Source organism: Atta cephalotes (assembly GCF_000143395.1).
Source record: "Atta cephalotes unplaced genomic scaffold scaffold00010, whole genome shotgun sequence".
NCBI lineage: Eukaryota > Metazoa > Arthropoda > Insecta > Hymenoptera > Formicidae > Atta > Atta cephalotes.
The window spans coordinates 3,932,622-3,947,637 of NW_012130074.1; the positions used below are offsets into that span (position 1 = coordinate 3,932,622).

General features: G+C 29.1%; 1 protein-coding gene across 1 annotated transcript; it reads right to left on the minus strand.

Moving 5' to 3' along the window:
* Positions 1-3,370: 3,370 nt before the first annotated feature.
* On the minus strand, positions 3,371-5,216 carry LOC105627756. Its single transcript, XM_012209036.1, has 4 exons — positions 5,074-5,216; positions 4,714-4,885; positions 3,707-3,835; positions 3,371-3,610 (listed from the first exon to the last, which is right to left on the minus strand). The coding sequence occupies exons 1-4, from the start codon at positions 5,214-5,216 to the stop codon at positions 3,371-3,373; spliced, it is 684 nt and encodes a 227-aa protein (XP_012064426.1).
* Between the last annotated feature and the right edge of the window lie 9,800 nt (positions 5,217-15,016).

The following is a 15,016-nucleotide window of genomic DNA, read 5'->3' on the forward strand; positions in this document are numbered from 1 at the left end:
CAGCTGGCTTGGGGTCCTATCCAAGGGCCCCTACCTTGCCAAACGCCCGGCACATTTTGTTACAAAAATATTTCAGATACAGTTAACGCATCTTACTCACAATACAGTACCACTCAATATAATTCTTTCATGGCCAATCAACAGCATACGTTAGTTATGGTTCAGCCGAATCACCCCACATTTATACACACACTTCCGCTGCCACCAATTCCTCCAGTTGTGGTACCTATGCAAAACTATCCGCCATTCTGATGAAATTATGCATACTGCATCCTTCAGTACGCTTTATCGTTATTCCTTATAAACTTTTGTAATGCAAAGAAATGAATTAAATGCTTAAACGAATATAACTGAAGGCGGCTATTGTGTATTATCGTCTGTTGAATTGATTATACATTTTGATTGTTTATTACAGCATTTATTGTCTCTTTTTCTTCTATTATTAGTTATTCTTATGCGATTTATTTGTCTGTGAAAAGAAATACGAAAATATAATCTTCAGTATGGTGGCAATGTTCTTCCAAAATATTTGTTGTAAGCATAAATAATATTGTCGGCATAGAAACATTTGTATATGGTAGATTCTTGTTCTCAAGATTGTACAATTTTATGATTGTTAAATTTGAACTGAAAACAAAAATCTATTTGCGAGCAACAATGTAAGTTCAGTTTGCTGTCGAATATATGACTAGCCATTGATCATTATAATGTAAATACTATATAATTGTAGCTTTGCCATTATGCCATCATGCTAGAACATTAGATACTCATATTAGTATTTGTGACGAGTAACAAAAAATTTCCGAATACATAATACTATTTATAATTAATTGTGACTATATTAGTCCATTCATTCTATAATGCACAAATTTATCATAGTCGCCTATCTACATTACAGATTTAAATTATCAGCAAATACTTGTGAGCACAATGAAAAACTTTGATTTTTTTTAATAATTAAGGAAAAATATTTAATTGGAATATTCTGTAAAGCAGATGCGCTATTATGTAGAACGCATAAAAGTTATTTTCTTTCTAAGATCTAATGTAATCGTTAATTATTCATATTTGCGTAATATTTGACGCAATAACACTACTATAACATCTGAACAAAATTTCTTTGCATCAATGGTATAAATTTTTCGGGAGCATGGAGTCTTGCACAAAGCATAATGCATGAAAAAAATGAACCAATCAAAATCCTTCATTTTCTTCCTTTTCAACAATGAAATAAAAGATTTTCATTGATTGATTTTTTTATGCATTACCAAAATCTGTGCTCCTATCTTTATGTGCTTTCTACAATAAGTCATTAGTTCTACAATAAGTCAGCTAAACTTTAAGTCTTGAACCATAAGAAATTAATCACAATCGAATATGAGGAGAATAATCGGTTATGATTAGTCAATTTCTTAAGGCTTAATAAACTTAAATTATAGCTTATTTTGTAGAAAGCTCATTATTGTTATTAAATGCTGTCTTATACATTTTTATTTCTTTACAGACATTGATCTTTTTTATCTGTTTTTATTAACATATGTGGACTTGTACAAGAAACATAAAAGTAACACGTAGATATATCATATAAATTTTTAATATTACATATTTATACCATTCCTACAATGAAGTTTTAAATGTTTTGATTATAGTCCAAAGTTTTATTGCAGATAAAGGATTCGTTATACTAACAATAATTTAATTTCTAAAAATTATGTCTAATTTTTTAAAATTTCTACTTGATGTAAATTTATCACAAAATCTAATTTTAAAAACTTTTATTATGATTTGCTTTAATCTATTTCGGTATAAACTTTAGAATGGGACCTCTACTGTAAATAAGCAATGGACTACATCACCACTAACAAAAAATAGGTGTAGACATAATATATAGGTGTAAGACATTAAAACAAAAATGACGATCTCATTGTGATGTTGATTGCTGTGCAAATCATGGTAATGACTCATTCATTATGACATTCAGCTAAAATCTTTTCCAACTTAAAAGTAGATAAAAGTAATATGGAAAAGAGTAAAAATACAGTTGTATGTACTATAGATACAATTGAATTACGGCTAACATGCATTTCGTGAAATGGCACAGAAAATGAAAAATATCTGGAAAACATCTGTCAATGTACGTACCTTAAATGCGCGGCATGTTAAACAGCATTGTCACATATAAATAGAAGAGAAAAAGTTCAGGCATATTTTATATTAAACTGTCTTGCTTCTTAGATTCCACGGCTATATGATAGCTGATTTCATTCACTGCCAACATAATCATTGTTGTAGGTATTATACAAATCCTACTCCTACCGAAAAAATAAACGGATCATATTGTTGTACTTTGGTTGAATTGATGCGTCTGCATCTGGTGTTATCTTTTATATATTCTTATCGCATACACATAGTTCCTGGGATCTCCTTGCTACTCGGGCCCCTGTATGACGTCCAGTAAACTGCCAGTAATATACTTAACTCTAGAGTAGTTGGCAAATCAAAACTGTGGTCACCTGTGCCCAATTTGACTTTAGAAACTAAACCATATGAAGAAAGCTTTCTTTTTTTTTTTTTCTAATTAAAATATGTAGAAAAATGTATAATATAGGTATATAAAATAAGAATACTTCATTTTCGTTTGTACAAGCTGGGGTAGAAATTCAAGAAGTTCCCAAATTTTATTATATGATATACGTTGAAATAGTTCGTTTAACATAATAGAAGAATAAGCGTAATTTGACCTCGAGCGTAATTCCCATCTATTAAATATTGAAAGCCTGCGTAAAATACTTCTAGATTTTTCCACGATGAAATATGTATCTAATCGGAGTAATTGAAAATATCGAATTTGCTATTTTACTTGAGCCTATAAGTAAATTCGTACTATATTTAACATTAATATGAAATACGTTTGACTCGATATTAAGTAAGTTAAACTTTATATCAAATAAGTGAGTCAACATTATATGGAAAAATCCTAAATCAGAAAAGTCGTATGTATTATCAACATTTAAAGCAGCGATCTTTTTAAACAGTTGGAAAGCGTTTATTATTGTAACAAATCATATGGTGCCTAGACATTGAATTAATTTTGACAAAAGGAATAGATATGTACGAGACGCATAGTGAATATCAATGAATGATTATAACTAGACATCTTATAATATTATGTCAATGATGAAATAAAAATACATTTTATATTCTACAAAATACATTTATATTCTTCTGTTGTCCTTATATATAATATTATTAAATATTGATCTAATATAGAATGGACTAAAAGTATCAAATTTTTCAATTTTAGATGTATATATATTTTACTACAATTATACAATATCTCTCATAGTATAATACAATAATATTATAAAATTCAAACAATATTATTTTTAAATTCCTGCTCTTTTTCTTCTTTTATTAAATACTGCATATCTAACATTCGAAGATAAGATTTGATTTCTGAATACGTTATAAAACCAGCCAATAACGCATGAAAAGTGAAAATCATTGCAATCTTGGGAAACATCGGTTGATAGATTGATAGGATACGTCTATATATTCCTCTTATGTCAGTTATGTGTGGCACATTATATACTCCACTGCCAGCAGCAATCTGTGATTCAAATATAAGATGTAATAAAACTAATCAAAAGAATATCAATATCGTGAAAAACAGTAAGAGAGCAAAATTTTGTCATTTTTGTCTTACTGAGAAGTTTGCAAACGGTATAAGTATCAGTGGCAAAAACACTCCGCTACAAGTTTGCATCAAAGCGGATTTGGACTCCATACATAGAGGACATGGTATCTCTAATAATAATAGCTTATTCATGATCAACTGAAAGATATATATACAATATTTTGTATTATCAAACTCCTTGCTCAGGTCGCTGGTTCAACTCATATAACATATTTGTTCAAGAGACATCCTGAAAATGTCATAATAAGAAATTCATAATAGAGCTCTAGGTGCACCAGAATAATGCAAAGGCCCACCATGTATTGAGAAACTTGATCATATTAAATAACATTATTAAATAACCATATTAAAAATTTAACTAAGCTTGTTTAGGTTATCTAGATTATTCAAGTTTATTTAGTTAGCCTGAGCTTACTTATCCTATAAAGAAAAATGGATTGAAATGAATTTAGATTTTTGAAAGTATGCATTTATGAACTTGAGATAAATCCTTTTTGATCCCAATGCATTTTTATTTATTTATAGGATTTTTAGGATTTGCATAAAGCATATTTCTGTGCCTTTTAATAAAAAAAATTTCAGTTTTTTAAAATGCATTGTGAATACTGCTCAATTTAAAACTTTGAATAGGAAATATAGTCTTTCAATCCAATTGTCTAAAAAATTTATATAATTTATATCTAAAAAAATTGTCCACTTAATTGAATATAAAAAAAGTGAAAATAAACCAAGTACGCATTTGGATGGATTGAAATGAATTAAAATCTCAATTCATTTTAATCCATTCTCGTTTACTGGGTATTATTTATTATTTACTTATGGAACAATAAATCAGATCTAAAATAGTGATCAAAATAGCCAATGAGAAAGTTATTAGCATTTGGACATTTACTCAGATAAAAGAATTGCGCTACTCCGATATATCCAGAGCTCTACAGAGAAGACATAGGGATGTCTTCTAGATGTTCCTTAGACATCATGCTGTATAGAAATTTAATCGGTTTTTCTGTCAATACCTCTGTATGGACTATTGCTGTCACTGCAGCTGGCGATACTGCAAGACCTAATACTGTAGGTAATATTCCATAATTTCGGATCTTCATCCTCGCTCTAAATCGATAATTCAAATAAAGACTAGTGATCACCGTCGTGCTGATCAGAATACCGCGTCCAACTATCAATGGCCATCTAGATTAAAGGATTTATTATTTTATCAGGTATTACCGTGAAGACAATTTTTTTTATACAATTGTACAATAATTCTTCGTGCCCGCACTAACGGGTCTAAACGATCAAACAAATACTGAAACAAATCGTCTAAAGTGTTATTGAGAGAGAAATATGGCTTTTCAATAGAGAATAATGGGGTTATGTACACATCATTCCGTGGTCTCCAACTTCTGATGATATAATATTGTTTCGCTATACGATCGCGTTTCGTGACAAAGGAAGGACTTTTCGATTCATCCTGATGTGCATTGCGGATTATAATTTGTTGTGTCTGTGATATATCACCCATATTTTTTATGAATCTTCGTGATATTCATACAAAACACGTGCTCATACGTGCGCACAAGTCACAATTTACAATCACAAAGTGGTTTTGACAGTGTTGCCAGATCTCATCATTATCCACGCGAATGCTACATGCATGCGACCAATCAAAATTGTCAAAGTGTGACGTCACAGATAAGTGGTAAATTTAAAACTGCTGTTTCCAGACAGCATCTAATGTTAATAGTATGCTCATCAAATATATTATTTTGATTTCAAGTTTCACAGAAAAAAATCTTTTAGAATAATATTTTACAAACTAATCTTGTAACTTAACTAATAAATATCCTGTATTTTCTTTTTGATGAATTCAATATGAAGCATGATGCATTGAAGTGTTGGGAACATATCATAGCTGAACACTAGCAAAATTATATTTATATAGTTTACTTCCTTACATTTATACATTTACAAGAAATAGAAAATAGATGCCTTAATGATTACACATAGGATACGACGAGAGATGAGCGATGAGCGATATCTAATAAGAATTCCGCTTTGTATCATCACGTGCAAAAAAGCATGTGCAAAAAAGCATTTTACGATTCAAAACCGATATGTAAAAAATTTATTTGTTAATATAAAAAGCAACTCGTTACATTTTGAATGATGATAACGAGTTTATTTTTGCAAGAACGAGTATAATCAGGAGCAGTGAAACATGATAAGTGACTTCGACACGGGGGGAGGTGGAGGGCGCCTAATTTTAGAAGCGCCTAAGGGCTCCGCACAATAAAAGGAACAGAGAACAAAAAATAAAAATTTCAACCTATTAGAAATTATGTATTGTGTGAGTACACAGTTTCTGATAGGTGAAAATTCTTATTCTCTATTCTTTGTTCCCTGTTCTTTTTATTGTGTGGAGCCCCTAACACCGCGTATTTAGATTGTACTGAATAAGATTGAAATACATTTTTTTTAATAAATTGCGAAATACATAAAAGTCTTGAATTATTGAACTGCACAGCATTATAAAGCAAATAGTTATGATTCGTGACCTTTTTATTCCGAAATTCCTCAAAAAAAAATTTCAATTTTAGTAACATTAAGTGTACATCAATATCTTTCGATATTTGTAATCTTCTTTTTTTTCAGCTAATCTTTTTTTTCTTTCTTTATGTAACATGTCATTTTTTTTTTTAATAATTATTCCACGAGATTCGGGAGATATACGCGTCAATGAATAGTCGAATGTTTCTTATTTTTGTTTTGTTTAATTTTTCAAATTGAAAAAATCTAATTTTTTGAAAAATATTTAACAAATATTTTACACAAGTACTGTGATAAAGATATATGCAATGTTTAGTGATGTCTCTAGGAGATAAATTCTTCTATTAAATATCGGATCATGTCGAAGCAATGTGAATCTTACACAACTGTTTTTGAATCGCAATTGCGCACATATAACGTATTCGATTTACCGACTCAACGATCTATTCTTTTTAGCTGCATTTCTTGCACAATTTAGCTCTTCTTTTGCAGCTAAACAGAATAGACCATTGTCTCGGAATCGGGCGAGTAAATCGAATATGCTAATAGTCTGATGCGCTTTAAAAATTTTGAACATCTAAACAAAAGAAGATGCGCCTTAGTTACGAGCATTTTCAGTCAGTCATAGTTTGTTGATAAGATGTGATTGATTGTAGTATACATACATGAAAATCAACTCAACAGTAATATTTCTAGATTTGTAATTATAAATATTACGTCAGAGTATAACACCTTTGATATCTTAATTAATTTTGGCAATAAGAGGCATTTCAACAATTTCAAAAAGAATTTTTACTTTAGAGTATTTAATACTACTTGAAATTTGAGTGTGGCTATGCACATACGCATATATTTGAGTATTTTTTTTATCGTATGTAATAATTACACATATATATAGATATGTATATATTTGTATGAAATACAAAGAATATACATACGCAATTGAAATAATAAATTTGAAAAAAAAATGTGTACATCATGTAAAATGTTTTTGTTTAGAATGTTGACACGTCCCCTTTTCCCTAGATACCGTCGTGTAAAAAAAAATTCTCAGAATGTCCAGTTTTGGACTGTAAGTTGTAGATTTAAAATTAAATAACTAATTAGGAACCCTACATGTAGGGCGCTAATTTAAAATTTGCGGTAGAGGGGAGGGGGGGAACTCCAAATATCTTAATTCCTGCATCAAAGAAAAACCTGAGAGAGGCCATGCCGGCCTTTTTCCTATTACCGTCGAAATCGTCTGTACACTACCGCCAGTACATCCATTTGAGAATTATGTGACTACATATATTTTCTGATACTATCGATAAAATCGTATCGTCGAAAGTAGACGTGGTTTGTCTCTGTAATACAGGACAGAAGCATGCCAATTATCCAATATCTATAGGAGGGATAGTTTAATAGGTTTAATAGGTTCTCGAAAAAATTTTAATTTCGCATCTGCTACATATGTAAATAAAAGTTGTTGAATTTTAATAAATGAAACTGAAAATTCAAACAAGTTAATTTAGTTTTTGTTTTATATATAATAATAGTAGAATTTTGTTATGTATAATATATTTATCTTATAATATCTCATAAAATTATAAAGTTATGTATCTTTATGCAAATTTTCAGCCAGTATTTATCAAATATAATTACTAGTATAAATCTCTATAATGTATATGAAATATAATTACTAGTATAAGTCTCTATAATACGTCTATACATGTTTATACATCTCTTTTTCTTTCATAAAATTACTTTTAGTATAACAGAAATAATAATAGTAATGTAAAAACATTAAAAATAATTAAAGTATTAATTTTCGCATTGTTCATTTCAGTTTCAGAAAAAAAAAAGTTTGGAAAAATGTAAAAAAAATTACTCAAACACAATTATGCATAATTTTATATATAATTATGCATAAGTAAATTTTTTTACATTTCTTTTCAAACTTGATTTTTTAAAAAACAAATAGTATAAAAATTATCCTTTTAATTATTTTTAATTACTTCTATCACACTAAAAAATAATTTTACAATAAAGAGAGAGGGACACGCATGGGCATATTTCATATATAATTATACATGTTTATGGATATTTATGTATATTTATACATATTCATGTACGAAAAACTTTTTACTGAGTGGATTTAACGTGACATTATAAATTTAACAATGCACAATAAATTCCATATAATAAAGAGGTATCCAAGATTAAGTTTATCCTAATCTGTTTTTACTTATTCATCTTAAGGCAACGGATATATGGAATACTATACATATAGTATATCCATATACATTTAATAAATTGATTTATATGCATAAATATATAGTAATTAATAAAATTTCCACACATCCATTACCCCAATAAAAACATTAATTTATCGCTTACCAATCCGATGCGCAACAGCGGAGTTATATCAGCAACGTCGCTAAGATGATTCTGTAACAAAAAGAATAGGAAATCCAAATTAAAACAGAACAAAAATCAACCAATATTTCAAAAAATATTTGTTAAATGCAAAGTTCTCTTAAAAATAAAATCATATAATATTCATAATATATACTCATAATATATATGATTATATGTGTATATATATATATATATATATATATATATATATATATATATGCATTGAATTTTTTATAATTCAGTTATATCGATAAAAATAATTATACAATTTAAAAATAATTTTCTTAATAATTTAAATATTATTTTCTTAAAAATACAGGTTCATAAAGTTTCAAAATAATTTTAAAATAATCCTTTTATTTTCTAATTATCAATTTTAAATTATTAAAATTAAACTATTGAAGAATAAATTTAAAAGAAGAAAGATACAGACATGTGAAATACACATAAGTAAAAAATAATATATACCGCAAGGTTGCTCCGCCGGTGCCTGATGTCTCTCCCAGATTTCCTCCTCCTCTTAGAATAGAGTTGACATCCTCTCGCACAGGACACTCGCGTAAAACACTCGTGAATAATACACTATAATCGCGCGCGGACTATAACTTGAGTCCGATAACTTAAACGGCACTCCCGATGCAAACGCGCGATGCGACGAACCGGCTGCGGTTCGTTCATTTTCAAATAAATCGGCGACGAAGGTATGTTAGCTTCCCCATCCTTGGATTTTTAAACGAAAAAAACGATTTTACTCAAGTATCTACAAATTTATCTAGAAATATCATTCAGATAGATCCGAAAATTTTTAGATACTTGAAAAAACCATTCTTTTCATGTAAATATCCTCTGGGATACTGAATCCTCCCACGTCAAGTCTCCTGTGAGGAAGATAATCTAAAAAATGTAATATATGTAGCTATTATCTATATTACTACGCAATTATTATGCAATCGGTTAACTTTTAGAATGTCTGTAAAATATACATATAATAGTTTTGGATGGCTGTAAGATATGATTAGAGTCAATAAAATGAACTAGAGATTAATAAAAAAGAGAAATGTTTCTTTTATTATCGATGAATAGTTTCAAAGTTACATTTAATTTTTAAACGGATCGTATAACGAAAAGTGCAAACAAAAACAAAAAATTAATTAAATTACTATATAAATTGTGAAAGCAGGAATTGCGTTATTTGCATGAGAGTATTCATACTAACATTGCTTTTTTATAACTCGTGTAATACCGTTCGTACAAACAAGTAGCCGTATCACGTGCCATTCTTCTTCACATTTCTTTTTGAAACATATATATAATAATTGCAAAAAATGTTAGATATAATACGAAATGTGTTTTATGAATATTCACATAATACGATTACTAGTATTATGATTAATTATTCATAAAGTATAACATTTCGTAGTATATTTGATATTCTTCGCGATAAGATTTCAAAAAATGTGAAAAAGAGCCGCACGCGACACGACTACCTGCTTGTATGAATCTCGGTAAGAGAATAACTGCGCGGTAACTACGCGTAACGTAAACATGACGCGTCGCTCTGTGCAACTCCGTGCCACCCCGTGCCACTCCGTGCCATCCCCACCCCAAGGTCGCGCGCCAACTATCTAATTGCCGAAATATTAATGCATATTACGAAGTAAAATAATATATTCCTTACATTTTTAATGTTCTCCGATTAATAAAACAATTTCTTACACATATCTAGTTTTAGCGGCGCAAGTCGTTTAATATCGTCGTGATTATATCGTGATAATGTAATTATATCGTGATAATTTTATCAAAGAACATATTTGACGTTCATTTTATAATTTTAAATATTTCGTATCAATTAACAATGTGACAAAAAGCAAGAAGTAAAAAGAGGTTTTTACAAGCGTGGTTTTTCTTACATAATTACTCACGTGAAATGATTTTGAAATCCCAATATTATATCTTAATTTTTATTGCTCTTTTTTGTGATTTTCAATTAAATAAAGATTAACAATATGTCATATCCTTTAAATGCAAAAATTTATTTTAAATTATGAAACAATTTCGAATAATTTCGTTCGCTCCCCCTGCCCCTCCTGTTCGCCGCGTGATCCCTCCTCTTCGCCATTCGGATATAAAAAATATTCATGATTTATTCAATTATTCGAATTTTACATGATTTTGACAAACGGGTATCGCCATACATTTCGCGTTTTGCTTTGCATCTCTGGGACAATCCTATATTACTTGCAGGATGGGGGAGCGTGGCGCGATGATTGGATGACTACGTCATCACTTCGGCTCGCCGATCTCGGACGGATATATTTTACGAGTCGCTCCGGGTGTCGCATTATTCATAAAAATTGGATACCTTCGAATTGCGTAAGGTTGCCAAAACTAAGGAATATATTACGTGTAGTAAAAAGAAATCCATTATTTTTGCATGAAAATGAATGGAAAAATAATGGATTTCTTTTTATTACACCTAATATTAAGGGTTAATAATAAGTTTTATTTCACGATTTTTATTTCTTAGATTCATTACGTACATACACAGCTCATGAGTATTTTAGATATTTCGTGAGTTCTCACATGTACGATATAAAAATGATATTCTTATTGTTAGATATTTTAAATTGTGGCTTTTTATCACTTTGAATTGTATAATTCTGTCATTTTCATGTTGTTCCGCATTCTTATGATACGGGAAAAGTAAATAGATAAATTATATTTAAATTATATATCTCTAAATGTATATGTATGCTATTTATACGTATCATTCTATTTAGTCGAAATTGTTTCATAATTTAAAATAAATTTTTGCATTTATTTTCATTTAAAGGATATGACATATTGTTAATCTTTATTTAATTGAAAATCACAAAAAAGAGCAATAAAAATTAAGATATAATATTGGGATGTCAAAAGTACTTCGTGTAAGAAAAACCACGCTTGTAAAAACCTCGTTTTACTTCTTGCTTTTTGTCAGCATATTGTTAATTGATACGAAATATTTAAAATTATAAAATATGTTTCTTGGTGTATTACGATATAATTATGATACCACAGTAAACTCGCGCCGCTAAAATTAGACTATAATACATATACGAAATTATTTCATTAATTGGAGAACATTAAAAATGTAAAGAACATATTATTTTTGTAATACGCGTTAATATTTCGGCGATTAGATGGTTGACTCACGACCTTGGGGCGGGGATAGCACGGAGCGGCGCGTCATGTTTACGTTTAAGCGTAGTTACCGCGCAGTCATTCTCTTACTGAGATTCGTAGAAGTAAGTAGTCATATTGCGCGGCTCTTTTTCACATTACTTTTTGAAATCTTATCGCGAAGAATGCCAAATATAATACGAAACGTTGTATTTTATGAATAATTAATTATACTAGTAATCGTATTATATGAATATTCATAAAATGCAACATTTCGTATTATATCTATCATTTTCTGCTATTATTATACGTTTCAAGAAGAAGCGACACGCTACACGATTACTCTGTACGTATCACACGAGTTAAAAAAGCAATGTTAGTATGAAATATCTCATGCAAATAACACAATTCTTGCTTTCACAATTAATATAGCTTAATAATCTAATTAATTTTTTGTTTTTGTGCACATTTCGTTATACGATCCATTTAAAAATTAAACATATTTTTAGGTACTTGAGTAAAATCGTTCTCTTCGTTTAAAAATCCAACGATGGAGAAGCTACCTTCGTCGCCGATTTACTTGAAAATCAACGAACCGCAGCCGGTTCGTCGCGTTTGCATTAGGAGTGCCGTTTAAATTATCGGACTCAAGTTATAGTCCGCGCGCAATTATAGTGTATTATTCGCGAGTGTTTTACGTGAGTGTCCTGTGCGAGAGGATGTCAACCCTATTCCTGAGAGGAGGAGGAGATCTGAGTGAGGTATCAGGCACCAGCAGAGCAATCTTGCGGTAAATATTACTTTTTTCTTGTGTAAAATTAATCTTTTTTCGCTTGTTTTTAAATCATTTTATTTGACAATGATTTAAAAATGATTATTTTTAAATCATTGTTAAATTTGAATAATTATATATTCTATGAAATAATTATATACTTTTTTAAAGTTCTTAGCAAAAATAAATTTGTATAAAATTTTAAAGTAATTTTTAAGTAACTCTCCTTTTATTTAAATTAGATAATACAATAAAGAATAATATCTAAAAAGTTATTGCAATTTCATTAGCAAAATAATTCAACAATAAAATAATTCCAGTAAAAAATTTTTTATACATGAATATGTATAAATATATATGAATATGTATGAATATATACAAGTACATAACACGCATAAATATTCATAAACATGTATAATTATATATGAAATATGTCCATACATATTTATACATCTTTCTTTCTTTTGTAAAATTACTGTTTAGTATAATAGAAATAATAATAGTAATGTGAAAACATAAAAAATAATTAAAGGGATAATTTTCGCATTGCTTAGAAAAAAAAACAAGTTTGGAAAAATGTAAAAAAAATTGCTCATACATAATTATGCATAATTTTATATATAATTATATAATTAAATATAATTATATAAGTAATTTTTGTACATTTCTTCAAACTTGATTTTTCCTAAAACAAACAGTGCGAAAATTACTTTTTTAATTATTTTTAATGTTTTCACATTACTATTATTATTTTTATTACACTAAAAAGTAATTTTATAAAAAAAAAGGATACATGAACATGTATGGACATATTTCATTTATAATTATATATGTTTATAAATATTTATGCATGTTTACATATATTACATATTCATGCATGAAAAATTTTTTACTGAGATTAGACATAAAAATAAAAAAATAAAGATAAATTAAAGATACACTTATCTGCAAAAACTACTAAATTTATTAGTAACTCGTTTGTTTTATGAGCGAGTATACTTACAAAGAAAAGAGAATCATCGATAAAATTGGCGGTGGTGGAAGGCCTCTACAGTTCGTTTTTGCTAAATTATACCTTAAATGGACAATATATGTTTAAAAGAAATTGAATTTATTAAAAGTCTCTATAATTGCTAGTAATTATAAAGACTTTGACACATACTGGTAATTATAGTTAGCATGCTTCTATCCTGAGAATTTAATATAGAGACGAACCACGTCTGCTTTCGATGATACGATTTTATTTGTAGTGATCGGTAGTGTCAGAAAATGTATGTAGTACCCAAAATGAAAATGGATGTACGGACGATTTCGATTGTAACAGAAAAAAGGCCGATATGGCCTCTCTCAGGTTTCTCTTTGTAATAATAAACTATATACAATGTTTGAAAGTTGTGTTTCAAACATTTTATTTTTATTAAACACATTTTTATACTTTATTTATTTTATTTATTATTATTTTCTTATTACTAAAATTTAAAAAGCTTATAATGACAAAATTAATTACAATTTTTTTTGTATAAGTATACGTATCGTACGTATCAAATTTCCAGAGTGTGTATCAATCTCAATCCTGAAAGCGAGCGGAATTTCGCTCATTGTTCAACCAGAGGAGTTTTCTCTGATTAAAATGAGGCAGAGATCATGATGGAAGGGATTGACATGGTATGTCCAGTTTGGGCAAATCACGCCTCTGCGAGTCGAAGTATCGAAGAAATAAATGTTGCTACAACGAGAGAGAAACATAACGGCCCAAAACCTGTAACCGCAAAATGCTGCCGCACACTACTGCTCTCTAACAAAGTGGATGTAAACTACATAGCAACATCCACTTTTCTTTCGGTACATCGTCCATTTTTCAAGGAGATATTAATAAATCGATATTTGGTTCATATAATCATGCGATTATGGGTGTGATCGAGTTGCCACTACGAATGCTTCGAAGCATTTGATTAACTAATCAAAAGAAAAAATTTTACTAATTGACTAATCAAAAAATGCTTCGAAGCATTCATAGCGGCAACTCGACTGCACCCTATATGAACCAAATATTGATTTATCATCTCCAGTCTTAAAGAATGGATGTATCGAAAGAAAAATGGATGTTGCTATGTGGTTTACATCTACTTTGTCAGAGGGTACTGACTGTTCTTAAAAGAAAATAAGTGCTTTCAAACTTTTTTGAACGGTAGTATATGAATATAAATTGAAAATCTAATTTTAATTTATAATGACTTATAAATTACATAGTACTTATACATCACAATTTAAAAACTAAATTAATGCAGCTAATTAATGAAAAATAATAACAGAATAATTAATATGCTTAATCAAAATATAATTGTATTAAATATGTATTGTGTGTGTGTGCGCGCGCGCGTGTGTGTGTGTGTGTGTGTGTGTGTGTGTGTGTGTGTGTGTGTGTGTGTGTGTGTGTGTGT